We start from the raw sequence: 14,759 nt of genomic DNA, 5'->3' as shown, positions 1-14,759 counted from the left end.
CCATGCGGCATCTCCCGGGGGGGGGCTGGCCGCCGGGATGCTGCCGTAGCGAGCCGCTGCGGCGTGCCTTTAAACAAAAAGAAAAAAAAAAAAAAAGAAAAAAAAAAAACCACCCAGAAAAACCCGGCGGCCGGCAGCTACCAGCTTTCGCACCCAGGGCCCCAAAAAAAAAAAAAAAAAAAAGAAAAAAAAAAAACCACCCAGAAAAACCCGGCGGCCGGCAGCTACCAGCTTTCGCACCCAGGGCCCCAAAAAAAAAAAAAAAAAAAAGAAAAAAAAAAAACCACCCAGAAAAACCCGGCGGCCGGCAGCTACGAGCTTTCGCTGGCAGGGCCCAAAAAAAAAAATTAAAAATTAAAAAAAAAAAAAACCATAAATGAGTTTCACGCTGGCAAGCGTGATGGCTGGCTGGGCCGCGTGTGCCGCAGCCCCCGCAGGATGCGCGGCCGCGGGTTCAGCCCTGCCTGGCGAAATCCGACCTTTCCCTTAAATCCAGCGCTGCCATCGGGTCAGTGGAAGTTTTACGGTATTCGGAAAATGCAGGCTGGGCCCACGGCGTGTGTGTGTGTTTGCCCGTAAAGGCATAGTAACAGCTAAGCTGCTCGCTTTTAATGAGCCGAAGGCGAGAACAAAAAAGGGCAGGTTTCCATGCCTGGGTATGCATTTGCTCACGTGCGTATACATCCAGCTCTCTCTCAGGACAGAGGGTTTGCTCCCTTGGTTTGCAGAGTTTGCAGTGCAACCTGTAGCTAGGATGTATCTCCTTGTGCAAGAGGAGACCAGGGGGTGTGTAAACCCGCGCTTTGTTTAAGTGACATTAGAGGGACCGACGCGAACCCCACGTTTGGCAGCAGGTTTCGTGGAAGGCGAAGCTGCCGTCCGCTTGTGCCACCAGCTGAACCCAACCACGTATTCCTTAGGCTATTCTGCGTTTGGGGCATTTCTGCTAAGCTCCCTTCCAAATGATAGTAACCTGTGCTTTGTGGCACTTCGTCCACCTTTAGGTTTGTTTGGGTTTTACACGTGCTTGAAAGGCAACGTAACATGGACGGGCCATTGTTCTAAAAAAGATCCTAGCTAATTGATAAAATACATTCTGGAAGTATAAAAAAAAGGCCATTCTGAGTCTAACCGTCTTAGATCAGAAGTAAAAACAGCTACAGGGTGAGTAAGAAAGAGCATCTTTCCACCTAACTTTTACTTGATTTGCCACCAAAGTACCAACGTCCTTTAAAAAGCCTCTAAAAGGAGATTCCATCTGTTGCTGAAGGATACAGAGTATCAATAACTGCCCTTTTCAGGCTAGGAGCCCATGCCAAAATTGCACTGAAATCTAGGGGCAAAACCTGTCTGAAATCTAGGAATTGCCATATTGCCGGTAAGCAGAGGCCTTCTGCTGTGGCCCGGTGGAAATTCACTGACTAAAATGGGATCTGCTTCACTGTCGTACTGCACGACTCCTATTTGACTTTGCCCTTTTTTTTGGAAGGGTTTTTTTTTTCTTTTTAAGAGGCACCATAGAGAGAGCACTTCACTGAAGCACACTGCAGCATCCTCTGGCTTGTCGCTTTGAGACCATTTATGCTGTAGTTGGACCAACTGGGCTCTCCAGCCCAGGTGAGGACGGGAGACGTGTTGGCAAAGAGCTCCGCGCACCCCCGTGCAGAGGATTGTCCTCCGAGTCGTCCGGGGCTTTCCGCAGACTGCTGTAGAACATGGAGGATCAATTCTCCTTCACCTCCAAATCCTGCTTTTTAAAGGCTAGAAGGGGAGGAAGGGGTCTCTCAGCTGGTCTGCTTGCGGGCTGCTCATCCTGGGTCTCTGTCCTATGTTTCGTTGGGGTTTTCTGGATTTGGGGGTTTGTTCTTTACCAGGGGAAGAGTGGTGACTGAGCAGAAATGGGACTCTCCTTCCCCCCGTGCTCTCCCCTGTCTTTTTCTCAGCTTGCTCATTTCTGTAGAAACATGCTTAGCACATGGCGTGACAATAACCACCGCTTTTGAAAGTTTGTATTGTGAAGGCAAACGAGATGTTGTGGGAATACTTAAATATTCTAAGGCTGAATTCAGTTTCCTTTCTGATAGGTACTTATTCCTGTGGCCTTAATCCAATCCAAGAAGTCTGAGCGGCCACACTTGGGAAAAAATGGCAGCTTTTTCATGTTGAAAGTGTTTCGCGGCCCTTTTGCAGTTAACTCCCATAATATTTGTGTGAGCTTATCAGGTAAATATCACTCTGAGTCTCTTACAGTCAAGAAAACTGAAGCAAACAAATTACTTGTAAACTGGAGCAGAAAGAAAAGTGAGTTACATATGAATTTATGCAAAGGGTCCTTCCTTCTGTAGCAAAAAAATTATTTTAAATAAGAATTTCTGAGCTGCTATTTAGCCCTTACAAACACATCTGGATAGTCTGTTTCACGGCTGTAACCCATAAAGCCCCACTCGTACAGCGCTTCCACTTTCTGTGGAAGACAACAGTTCGTTTATTCGTGGCGGTGCGTTCTGGGATCTCTGGAGCAAAAACGGAGACTGTTGAGAGAATTTCACAGAGAAATATAATTAGGAAAAAATGTGACTATATTCCTCTGCCAAATGCCTTCCCTAAATTGACTGGGAAGGGCTCAAAACAAAAATGTACTTAAAACCATTTTCCTTTATGGCTCATCTTTAAGTGTTTTGCCTAAAGTAATGAATCACTGGGTGAATCAGACTGGGTTTTTATGATTTCTTATTTGCCTGCCTTTGATCAGCTGAGTAGCCTGTCGAGACTTAATTTGGGACTGTCTTCCCTTTCTTTATGGCAGCGTGGAGAGCAACGGGGCAGAGCAGGAACATTTTCCTGTTGCAGCACAAGGTCACGCAGTACCGAGAGATAGGTTGAGAAACCACATTTGTGCTCGTCGCTTCTTTTTTAGAGCATCCTTTCCTGAGTTTGCTTCTCAAGCCTTCTGTCACTTGTTTGCCCCCCCCCCCGCGCCCCCAACCTTATCTTTTAACTCTTTCCATCCCTTGTGCCGTGGGGGCTGCGTGAGTGAGAAGGAGCCTGGAAACGAAAGGTGATGGCTCGCAGCTGCCAAGCAAACAGCTGCAGCAGCTGGAAGGCCTTCCAGCCGCCGCACGACCCTCGGCATTGCCGGTGGGCAGGACGGGTGCGTGCCGGCACCTCGGTGGTTCTCCGTGAACCGGTGGGGCCGGGGCGAAGCCCCTTCGTCCTGCGGCTGCAGCCTGCTGCAGAGAGGCAGTACCGAGGAGCTGGAGGCAATGACATTTCAAGCACTGCAGATGTTTGCTCAGTGGATGTGAGTCAGTCTTTAATTTCCAAGCTCTTTGTTGTCTCGGTGGCTCTTCTCTAATCTCTCCATTTTGTCCTTCCTGTAGAGGAGGAGTAAATCGGGAGCTTTATGTTCCACATGTCAGGTGTCACTGATGCCGAACAAAAAGGAGATCGTTGCCTCCCAACGTGACACTGTTACGTAGAAAGCCCGTTATTGCTTTTTGTCAGTTAAGTGAATAGTCCGTACACAGAGTTTCAGGCTCAGTGTTTCATTATTTATATCCGTGGCGTCTTACTGGTCATATTCTTCTTCTTTGAAAGAACTTTCAAAAGTATGAGCACAGAAAGACGTATCACATCTCAGGCTTTGCAGGAGTAAAACCAGCTTGTGTGAAACTCAAGCGCTGGATTCTGATGACTCGTAACGGACCAAGAGGAGTTTTTGGCAAAACTTCCTTTGAGAAAAAAGTTGAGTCATATTTCAGCTTTTAAGCATATTATCTTGAATTCCATAGTTAAAATTGCCTAGCGTGTCTTGGATATTTGTCATCCCCACAACCGTTTGATTGCGGGAAGCGCGCAGTGAATGAAGTGCCTGGTGAGTGTGCAAGGGCTCGTGACAAAAACCATACCCAGAGACTGGCGAGATGGTGTCCAACCCGACCACTTACCCAAACGCCTCTTGCCTACTGGGTCAGCTTTTGGGCAGCCACGTGTCTTAAGGTGGCACTTTTTGAATGATGTCATTTACAGGATATGAAAAAAAAAATGGCCTGTGAATTAAGCCGTCACCATTACCACCAGGAGTGATAATGTTACTGTTAAAAACACAACTTCTAGCGAAGTGTTTTCTGAGATTACACCTCTTCCAGGTACTGCCCAGAAAGGATTCATGCTTGAGCCAGCAGAATAAATAAAGTTAGGTTGTCTGTATTACCATATTTTTTCAAATACAAACTTTTTGAGCCCATTACTGTTGTTGTGGAATTTTAAGAGTCCAGAAAACTGGAGGTGTAGGGATTTTATTTTTTTTTTTGGATGTTTCAGAAGGCAACAGAGAAAATTACCCCAGTTCTTGGAATGTGTTTTAATGGCTTGTGAAGGTCTCAATGTCCTTGAGAAAAATAAACTCATTTTATCTTCTTGTGTCATCTCACAGTCCTCCTTCTGAAGTCTCTGACCAGTTGTAATCTTTCCCATATTCTGCAAGGAACACACGATGAATAAATTATCCATAATGGTTTTTACAAGACATGTCATGGGATGTTTAAAGAGAAAGCCAACCTCCTAGGCCAGAGCAGTGCTTTTTCTGCTAAATGGAAGGGCTAGATCAGCTACCAAACACAGACCTTTGAGGTTCCTTTAGAAGGGTCATTAGCTCTTTCCTGGTTTTCTCTCGGGATGATTCCTGCTTCAAGAAGGAGTGTTTGCCCATCCGAGTAGACAATTTTGAAGTAAGAACAAAATTCTTGTTTCTTCTTGTTGATTTACTGTGTGTGTGTAGGGAGAGAGAGGTTTGATGGCAGGTCTCTGGAAGTTTCCTTTTTGGGAGGTCGGAGGCTGGGCAGAGTAGTAGGCACAGTGACTGGAAGTGATTGGGGTTGCTACAGTCACTCTTCAGATGATTATTTACTGCCTTTCAATGTGAGTTCAGAATAAAGCTCAGTCTAGGAACTTTTGCCAATCTAGCATTCTTATTTACATTTATTTCATGACATTTCTTGAATGAAAAGGCCTTAAAAGTACAAACATTACCATGCTGCTTCCAAGATAGCTCAGCATCAACATATGGTGAATTCTTATCAGTTGAAGCAATTTTTTTTTTTTTCTTCTTCCCGCGGCACCTACACCTGAGGTGGCGACTTAGCTCAGCTATCCCCAGCATCGAAGCTCCCTTTGGGAGCAAAGCTATTGCATTTCCAGAGAGCAGCTCAGCCTGGCTGCAAACCCCTCCTGTGGGCCAGGGCAGATTGTCCTCTGGCAGCGCCAAGAGGCCAAGTGATGCTCGACTTGTAGGGAATAAAGCTTGTTGACGTGAACCCTACCCTTTGGCACCGTAGTTTTTATTTAGATGCTGCGATTTGTCGCATCTGTGAACGTGAAATTTAAAGTAGGTGATTTGGGGGTGAAATTCATGCGACCACCTGTGCTCCGCTGACTGAGGAGGGTGCCTAGAGTGATGCACAGCGACAAAGGGCTTGCTCTGTATATATCTAAGGTAAAGTTATCTTGGTAAAAAATTTGCAGTTTGCATAGTGGTTTTTTCCCAGGTATCACACTTCCATCGCCCTTTCCCTCTGAATCTGCAAGCGCTTCACAGACTGAGTGTTATTGTCGCTATTATCATCCTAATTTTACAGCTGGAGGTGCTAAGGACGGGGTAGTTATCCTGTGCCAAAGACTTGCGATGAGTTCATGCTGTGACAGTCAAAGTTTCAGTCCCCAGCCCCCCACCGCTCTCTCTTCACCCTCCTTCTGTTTTGGTGCTGAGAACAGGTTTTCTCATGCTTGGAGGTGCAGCGCATTATTTCATTCAACAATTTTTTTTGTTTCAGGGGTTTGTTTGGTGTTTGGTTTGGGTTTTTTTAGTAAATCACTTAACCTAGGGAGAATCCGAGGCAGATTCAGAGGTGTGCCTGGTGTCACGCTGCTTCAGGAGCAACTCGTCTGCCCGAAACCTGGGATCTGCTGAAATGATTGTGGTGCTTCAGCTGGCGCTCCTTGCACTGAGGTTTCCCTGCATCTTCATTCGATCTGTTTTCTGTAGAATCAGAGTTTTGGTTAAGACAAAAAAAGGGTGTCGCTTTCACGCCGCAAAGATTCCTTGCGGATAAACCAGCGAGCCGTTCTCCTGCCGGTCCGGCCTTGCAGCATTTCAGCTACAGAGGGGCGAAGCGGGAGCTGCACGTCAGTGAGCCGTGAAGTCTGCTCCCCAGCACCCCGTTTACCTCACGGGAGTGCTAATTTCAGCACCTGCTTTTGCAACACTTAACAGGGGATTTTCTTGAGCACAGGCAATGTCATTTTCTTGAGCACAGGCGATGTCATTTTCTGAAAATCCTCCTGGGGGACCGTGACGCAAAATGGCGCCCAAAGGGAAAGCTTCTCTGCTTGAATCTTACATGCACTTTTTTACATGGGTTTTTAAATGTCAGGGGATACAGATCTCAGTACAGAGGTTGTCAGGTCTATTAAGGAATTATTTATTTTAGGAACTCATGGTCACAAGAAGCTTCAGGATTCAGCGGGCTCGGTCCTTGCCACCTCAGCAGTCGCCGTCTCCTGTGGCTTTATCCTTTTATAAAAAGATCGTGCTTCTCTTCCAAAATAGGTAGACTATTTTATCCCCGCAGCCTCCGGGAAGACTGTTCCAGAATGTCACTGCTAAAACCACCCTCTGCTTGCCAGTCTGCATTTATTTATCAGCAGCCTAAATCCATTTATTTTTTTTAATTGTGCCAACATTTTAACACCCGAGCGGTCGCTCTCCTGGTATCTGTAGTGGAAATCTCTTCCGCAGAGGAGATGAAAAGGACCCAGCTCACATCCCCACCGACACCATCCTCGCACCAGGCCGTACCAGGCCCCGTCTGCCACCATAACCACGTGCTTAGTTGCTTCTTCAGTAGAAAAAAGCAGTTCCAGCCCTACTGCAAGCCTCGAGGCTAGCCTTTAAACTTTACACCTGAAAGTTGGATGGTTTGGGCTCTTGAGGAAATGTTAAGGGCACACGTAAACCTTAAAACTGCATTTCTGAGAAAGTATTTACAGGGGAAGAAAAATTGCTCATTTGCAAAGGCCTTTTCTGCATGGTGGAGATGTGGTATAAACCAGAAGTATTGGATCCTGTAAACTTAATGTGAAACAGGCAGATGTCTGTCTGAACGAGTGAACTACATCCTCCTGCCTCGACGTAGTGCCCTGCAAAAGCCAGGGATGCTCCTGCTTCTTTGGTTGCATGCGAGCAGTTGGATGGGTTTGAGGTAGCCCTGGGAGTTTAAAAATATCCCCAAATTAATCTGGCATCTGAGCATTCACCACGTACCCCTGGGTGAAGAGTCGTTTGGCAATACTGCAGGAGATTCATTCACAAAATGGGAATTGAGAGAGTTGTGGTGCAGGAGCTTGTTTGTGAGTAACATCCTGTTGCCTCAGCACCACGCTGGAGTGGTAGCTCAGCCGAAGAGTGATTGGACTCTGGAAAATATTGGTCTTTTGGTTGATTTGCATTGCTGATGAGGAAATATGTCACAGTAGCAGACTTGGCTGATCTGCCTTTGGTGTTATTCTTGGTGCTCTTATGCAACACACCTATCAGAGGAGAGATCACCCGATCTCTACATAATAACTGCTTGACACAAGATATACATTACTCTTTCTTCCTATGATACATGAGCTTAGGGATTTGTTTTTGTCTGTTTCTGTCCTCATTCAGAGTAAGTTTAACTATACACAAAGCATCCTCTGCACATCCTCTTTACCAAAAAACTTGAACATATTCAAATACCTGGACTACAGCTATTAGTAGAACAGGGCACTGGGATAACTCTGTCCCTCTGTTCCATCCACTTAGCAACACCACGGACACAATATATTTTATACTTGTAAGTAGAAATGGAGAACATACAGAAGACAAACACCGAGTATCAAAAAGGGACTTGGACAAGCAAATCAGTTTTATTCCTCAGTTTGTAGGTGGTTAACCTTTTTTCCTGAAACAAATAGGATTGGTTTGCTCACTAGTTTGTAAATACAAGTACTGTCTTCAGCAGTTGGTTGCAGAACCAGGTATATTTATAAGGTTAGTGAAGCTGATCTCATTAAGGCGTATAAGGTTACTACCGTTGTGCAACGCATTTAGGTTATAACCTGAGGTCCTTCTAACAAAACAAAATCGGTTGCTAAGGACGGTCCCTCTCGTCCAGGTTTCACTCGTTTCTTCCGGTGATATTGCCTGCTATTGGTGGTATACATCTTGGGTTTTTTTCTTGTGTTTTATTTAGGTTGCTGACAGTCTGGCTGCAGTTTACTCACGAGATACCAACCAAACACTAATATTTGGAGAAACACTTGGATAGGTACAGTTCCTCACCCAGGATGCCTTTCAAAGCCGGATTAGAACTGACTGAATTGCAGAATATGACTGTCCCTGAAGATGATAACATCAGCAATGATTCAAATGATTTCACAGAGGTGGAAAATGGCCAGATAAATAGGTGAGTATTTTTCCACTGACGCTGCCTGTGCTAAGAAACACGCTGTTTAAAAACAGCATTCTAATTTTCAGTATATGTCTTGAATTATTCATTACCAAGTCATGCTCCATTTGAAGATGTAATTTGAATTTCATATGTGACATCTGTTGGGCATAGGCTGCAACAGCAGATAAAGCAAACAGAGTGGCAATTTATTCATCGTTTTGAATCTTTCAAATTAGTCTAATAAAATGCACAAACATATAATGTAGCAAAAAGCCAACATTCTGAAATGTCTGCTTGGATACAGCAAAGAAGCAATAATAATTAATACAATTAGGCCAATGGCATCATTTGGGGCAAATCTCTTTGTTGACCTTTGATCTCTGATATGACAATTTTAACCTGCCTGGCCACCTCCGTGCACCCAGGCTCCTGGGGATTTACAGCTGGTGGGGTTGGCAGCAAACATAGTCCCGGACCACGTTTGCAATTCGGCAAGACAAACCAGGCAGCTGCTGTCGCTCCCTGAGGCAGGGATGGCAAGGAGATGGTAAAACAGACTTACACCTAACTGATGTCAAGTTTAAAAAAATGCATCTATTTATTAGTATGGGTGAGAATCATTAGGTTTGCTTAAATTATTAGGCTGTTGGCTTTTCCTACGAGCTGTACAGTCATTTCCAAAGAGCAGCCTGTTCCACCAGCCCCCAACAGGTGCTGAGCTGTCCTGTTCGCAGCAGAGACCTGCTGACGGACCCTGTCTGGGTTTTGTGAGCTGTAAAAGAAACTGGTTTTCGATCAAACTTCCTGTTCAAATATCGCAAACCAAGGTGGAGCACACTGGTCAGCTGGTGCTTGTGTGGGGATCCAGTCCTGCCCGGCACTGGTGCTGCTGGGAAGCCTCTGCAGGCATATCATCCTGCTCCTTTACTGCTGGGCTGCCGTCGCCTGTGTTTATGGTCTTTAAAAACCTCTTCTCTTGCCTTTTTGTCTTCCTTTTGGCAGCAGCTTCTCCACCTACCTGGAGAAACTCACTTTCTAGTGTAAAAACAGAAATAAAAGCTGGTTTTTCCCATGTGAGGGTAAAGTCATGTGGCTCTCACGGCCGTGTGGGTGAACAGGGAGCTTGGTGGCACATCGTGCAGGAATCGGCACCCGAGGTTGGCCATACCGTGCACATAGCAAAAGCAGCCAGCCAAACCCTGGGACGGAGCAGGGGCCTTCCCCCCCCTGGGGGAAGTCCTGGGGCGGTCACCAGCTGCACCATGTAGCGGTGCGACCGCAGTACAGCTGCACTGTTGAAGATTAGAGCTGGTCAGGAATTTTCTGATGCAACTGCTTTGATGGAAAGTGCCAAAACAAAACGCAAACCACTTCTGTGTAAAAAAAAAAAAAAAAAAAAGGGAGACAAAAAGGCAAGAGCAAGAAAAAAAAAAAACCTCCAACTTTGCCAAAACAAAACAGTTCCAGTATGAACCTGCTTGCTTTCCTGCTGGCTCACTTCATAAGGTGAGGAGCTCAGGGGCTGACAGTGGTAAATTTGCTTCCCGGAGCCCGCCGAGCATTTATGTCCTTGAGGGAAGGAGTGGCTGTACCGGGCTGGTTGTGCCTCCCCAGCGCTTTGGCTGGTGCCACCAGTAACTGTTATGGGGAAGAAACCCTGTTAGCGCTTTATCTGTCAGTGAATGTTGACAGAGGGTGGGGAAGGAGCGTGCCGTATGTGCCTGATCCTCTGTGGTCACAATGTGCTTTGTGGAGTTAGGGCATCGTAAGCGTGGCAAGGTCTGGGTCAGATGCAGACTGCCTGCAAAGGGAAGGAGGAAAGTGGGGTGAGGAAAGAGCGTCAGAAACTCAGAGGCAGAATTTCTGATTACTGTTCTGGTTCTTAGGGCAGATGAACATATTCCACAATTCTCCATTCCTTACTGGAGAACTTTTTTTCCTCTTCAGAGCATCATTTGGTTGTAGGATGCAGCCCATTACGGCTGTCCATTATCCCTCTGCCGAGGCGCTCATGGGACAGCTACTTATTCATCCATCCCATGCATGAGTATTTTTCCCCCTCTGTATCCCGGTGTGTTCATGTTCCCATCCATGTCTAAAACAAAGAGTTTCAAGGCAGCTCGTGCTGACGACAGCTCCCAGCGCAGCAGCACGTTGGCACTGGTGCAGCCCCGTTGGCATCCCCTGGGGCTGAGCCACCCGAGGCCACTGCCCGGTGCAAGCACCTCCACGCCGGCATGGGGGATGAGCAGGCGGGCAGACCCTGCCAAACGCATCCCGAAAGGATGTGGTTATTCCCTTCCTGTAGCTATTTTGGCAAACACCCTGTCTCCATGGAATAAGAGATTAATAGGAGTACAGAACAACACATTTTGTGCTGCCTGGCACATGGTGCGAGGCCTTGTGAAACTCCAAAGTCCATCAAAATCAGTGCGACTTCTTCTGTTGATTTCACTTGAGCTTTAGATTAGATCTGCAATTTTCAACTAATTTTTTTGTTGTTGTTTCCACCTGTTTGATTTTGCACTCTCTGTTTCATTTTAAACATTTTTTTCTCCCAGTGCGTAATTTTTCAAGCTCAGCTAGAGCAGAGTTTTTAAGGGTCTTTTGGAGAAAGAACACAAGGGAGAGGGTGATTCCAGGTCTGGTTGTAAACTCCAAGTATTTTTTCATCTTGGAAAAGAATTCTCTAGTTTTGTTTGGACTTCTAGCCTTTTCTGGGCCTAAATATGCATTTATATATGCAGTTGTAGGGAGGGAGGGGATGTTGTTTGGAGGGGGCTGTATTGGGAGGGTTTTTTCTTTAATGCAGATGTTGAATTTCTTCTGGGAATATCAATAAAGAGACTTGCACCAAATCTGGACATGGATTTGGTGACTTTTAACCATCTATCCTGGCTATAAAACTTTGCCACCTCTGCACATGACTGTAAACCAGTTTTTAGATGACTTGCTCCTTCTCTGTAACTATGACAATGCTCTTGGGAAGCTGCTGGCTGGATGCCTGTCTTGGTTTACAGCTACTAGTAAGTTATCGGCACCCCTTGTTCGGTTAACAAGGTTGTTAGTAGGTATACCCAGATCTGGTCCAAGTTCACAGTGTAAGTCAGACCAAGGTTTCTTCTGCATGTCTTGTTCCTGCCTGCCCTGGAAATCTTTGCCATTGCTCAAGTTAGCGCTCCATTTCAGAAGCTGCCTAAGGATAAAGTTCTGTCATCTTGGCAAAACTAGCTTTCCCTAACAAATGTTTAAGGCATTGTCAAATATTACTTTAATTGAATTATGTTTAAACATATCTGTGAGATGGCTAAATGGTTTTTGTCTAACTCTGCTTAGCCAAAATGGTTAGCTCAGGGATATCACCTTAATCAAACATTTCTCATTTAAGTCCTTTAATAAATTAAATTTGGAAACCATAGTTAAATGTGGTCCTTTTAAAACCACTTTATCAATAAGACTAAGTTTCTGCTTTGCACTAAATCAAACCAGGAAAAGAATTAGATGAAGAAATTCTTTCCAAGCCAACCGTGAGGCTTCATGCATCGCAAGGATGAGCTGATTATTTTTTGGCCAGGGTATTTTATTAGGGTATCTGAAAAGTTGTGTATAAGCTGTTCATACTCAGCTGTGATGTAGGAAACACAGCAGGAAAGCAGAAACATATAAGAACAGGTTATGTCTTTTAACGATGAGTAAAGCATTTGAAATGAAGACAACAAACAGCGCAAATGGATTTCATGCTTGTCAGGGAGTCAGAAGGCTTTGAAGGCACAGACGGTCCGACTGCGCATTTCCACAGCACCTGTCACAGTGGCCTCTAGTCCTTGGGAGGGCTGGGAGAGGCTGGAGTAAACAGTCGTTTCACTTCGTTCGTGTCATATTTATAGAGGTCAAACATACAACATTCTGTGACAATGAATAGCTCGTTTTCTAAGCACTTCTATTAAGCAGAGCAGATGCATGTCATGGTTTAACTAGAAATTCCAGTATTCCAACATATGTTTCCTTTCATATGCTATAGGGGAAAAAACCACCCTGAAACAAAAAAAATGTTATAAAAAGCAAAATCTTGGGAAAATTTGTTTCTGCTGAATCCATTGGTTTACCTTCCCCCTACTTTTTTTTTTTTTATTATTTCAGTTCAGTAATACATTCCATTTATGGAAAACTTAGGCTGTCATACGGTACGTCTGTACCACCTACCGAGCGTGGTCCCGAGGCAACCTTCTTGTCTGGACTTGCAGGTTAAGTTGCCTGCAATAGCAAATGCAGCACAGCCTCCGGATCAGGCAGACCCCCCCATCTCCCACCACCGCATCGCTGCGGAGCTTTCTGGGCAAGCTGTCCTGGGGTTGGGAGGCAGGTACTGGGAAGCACCCCGTAAAAAAGCTGGGCTCAGTGCAACATACCCCGTGATTTGGGAGCCCCGTGTGTGACTTTGCCCTCCCATACACATCACACAGCATAAATGGAGAAAAACGTGCAGTGTGAGGTAAATGTGGGGTGGATGAGGAGCCGAGCTTGTAATAGGAGATGAGAGGCTGGACAACAATCCCAGTCCATTTTAATGTAGGACTAACTCAAAAGAAAGTAGTTTGGATCAATTTATCAAATCAGACTAGTTTTCTTGAGTCCCATCCAGAAGGAAGTAATGTGTTTGTTGGCCACAGAAGGTGCCAGGTCTGCAGAAGCTGTTTCCTCTGTCAAAACTATTCTAATGGAAAGTCCCACGGTCACTTTATATTCAAGCAATATTACTCAAGTATTGTCTTTATCGTGCATTGGTTCTTTCACAATAGTTTTCATCAAACTTTTAATACCAGGTGGCAATAATAATACTATCTACAAATTTGTTATTTTTGTAATTATTAAGGGGGGAACTGGCTGCAGAGGGATGAGGAGAAGTGGGGGGAGCAGACTAGTTACTTCTATCATAACTCTGACAAAATCTAAAATGACACATGATCTCCATAAATGACAGAAGAAGGCAAAGTCCACAGATGTTCCCAGCAGCACTTACAAATCCAAAAGAGACAAAACTCTTCTCTGTGCTCCTGCCCGTACAAATTGCCTGCGGGGTGTTTCGAGAGAGAGCTGGAATGTCTTTTTCAAACCGTTCACACTCTGTTGCCTGCGTTCAAGAGATGGGCTTTAAACAGACATGAAAAAAAAAAGCACATGCTCTGAATCAGGTTGAGATTTTATTCTGTGAGGATGAAATACATACACGGTGAGCTCTGGAAAGTTAATTTTGGATCAGTCTATCTTAGAAGTGATTGCTTTTCACTTCCTAAAACAGTGGGAGAGGTTCAGCCACCTATTCCAACTGCGTTAGGGCTGGTAAACCTCGTACGGTGTCTATATTTTGCAGCAAATTAGTTGCTGAAGTTAGTAGTTTAAAAAGTATAAGAGAAGCCTGTAGTTGGTTTTTATTGTTATAAAGGAAGTCAAAGCAGACCAACGGTAGGAGTCAAAGTTGCAACAAAACCGTCAAAAGTACTAGATACTTTTTGCCAGCTATGGCCGGATTTAAGGGATAAACTCAGAATGTGTATGTAGTACACAAAATGTTAAAGACACAGGGCCCAGAGTGCCAGCTGTGGAAGCCAAGTCAGCAGCATTACAATTGCATGATTTTGGCATACGCTTAGAAGCTGTGCTAGCAATTAGGCCACAACCAGGGTAGCAGGGAGTTTGATAGAGCTCTGCCTTTATGAGTTCACGGTTATATTACCAGCCTGAATACCGCTGGATGTACCTAAGCGGTGCACAGTCTTGAGTCACGGTTTGAGCTACTCATCCCCGGCCAGTAGACGTTCCCAGCTGTGGGGAAAGGCCAGCGGTGCTGCTCTTTGTGTTCAGCATATTGTTTGTCTGAATTTAAGAAGGGCGACCTGAATTTACCTACAGCAAAAAGGGTCTCTGACACTTGGTGACAGCCCCTGGTTAGGTACGTAACTCGTACGATGGCTGATGCATTAGCCAGTGCAGCCTAAGAACCATCTGTGGATTAACGAAGATGCCGGGGACGTAATTGTGCATAAACCTTCAAAAGATGAAAAGCTGAAAGAATGCTTTATACAAACTAAAATGTTTGCTGAAGAGAGGATCTGGGAGAAGATAACAGCTCATCCAAATCAGAAGTGTCGTAAATCCCAAGGATACCGACGCAGCCACAGGAGGCAAATCTTGTTCTGGTGACGGAAAGTTCCTAAATGTGGCTATATCAAGGACACAGAACAAGTAAAGGGTGCAGAGAAACAAAAGCTGTTTACTCCGTGT

At 45.2% G+C, this 14,759-nt stretch overlaps 1 protein-coding gene across 1 annotated transcript in view; it reads left to right on the top strand.

Annotated features, from left to right (window-relative positions):
- The first annotated feature begins 8,283 nt into the window (after positions 1–8,283).
- SLC38A1 (solute carrier family 38, member 1) overlaps positions 8,284–14,759 on the top strand; it is a 32,482-nt gene continuing 26,006 nt past the window's right edge. Inside the window, exon 1 of the mRNA XM_010574080.1 lies at positions 8,284–8,492. Coding sequence (XP_010572382.1) covers positions 8,374–8,492 — 119 coding nt within the window. The 5' untranslated portion in view covers positions 8,284–8,373. The remainder of the gene's footprint in view (positions 8,493–14,759) is intronic.

Source organism: Haliaeetus leucocephalus, unplaced genomic scaffold (genome assembly GCF_000737465.1).
Source record: "Haliaeetus leucocephalus isolate CR32 unplaced genomic scaffold, Haliaeetus_leucocephalus-4.0 Scaffold406, whole genome shotgun sequence".
In the NCBI taxonomy this organism is placed as follows: domain Eukaryota; kingdom Metazoa; phylum Chordata; class Aves; order Accipitriformes; family Accipitridae; genus Haliaeetus; species Haliaeetus leucocephalus.
This window is presented reverse-complemented; position numbering and strand designations above follow the sequence as displayed.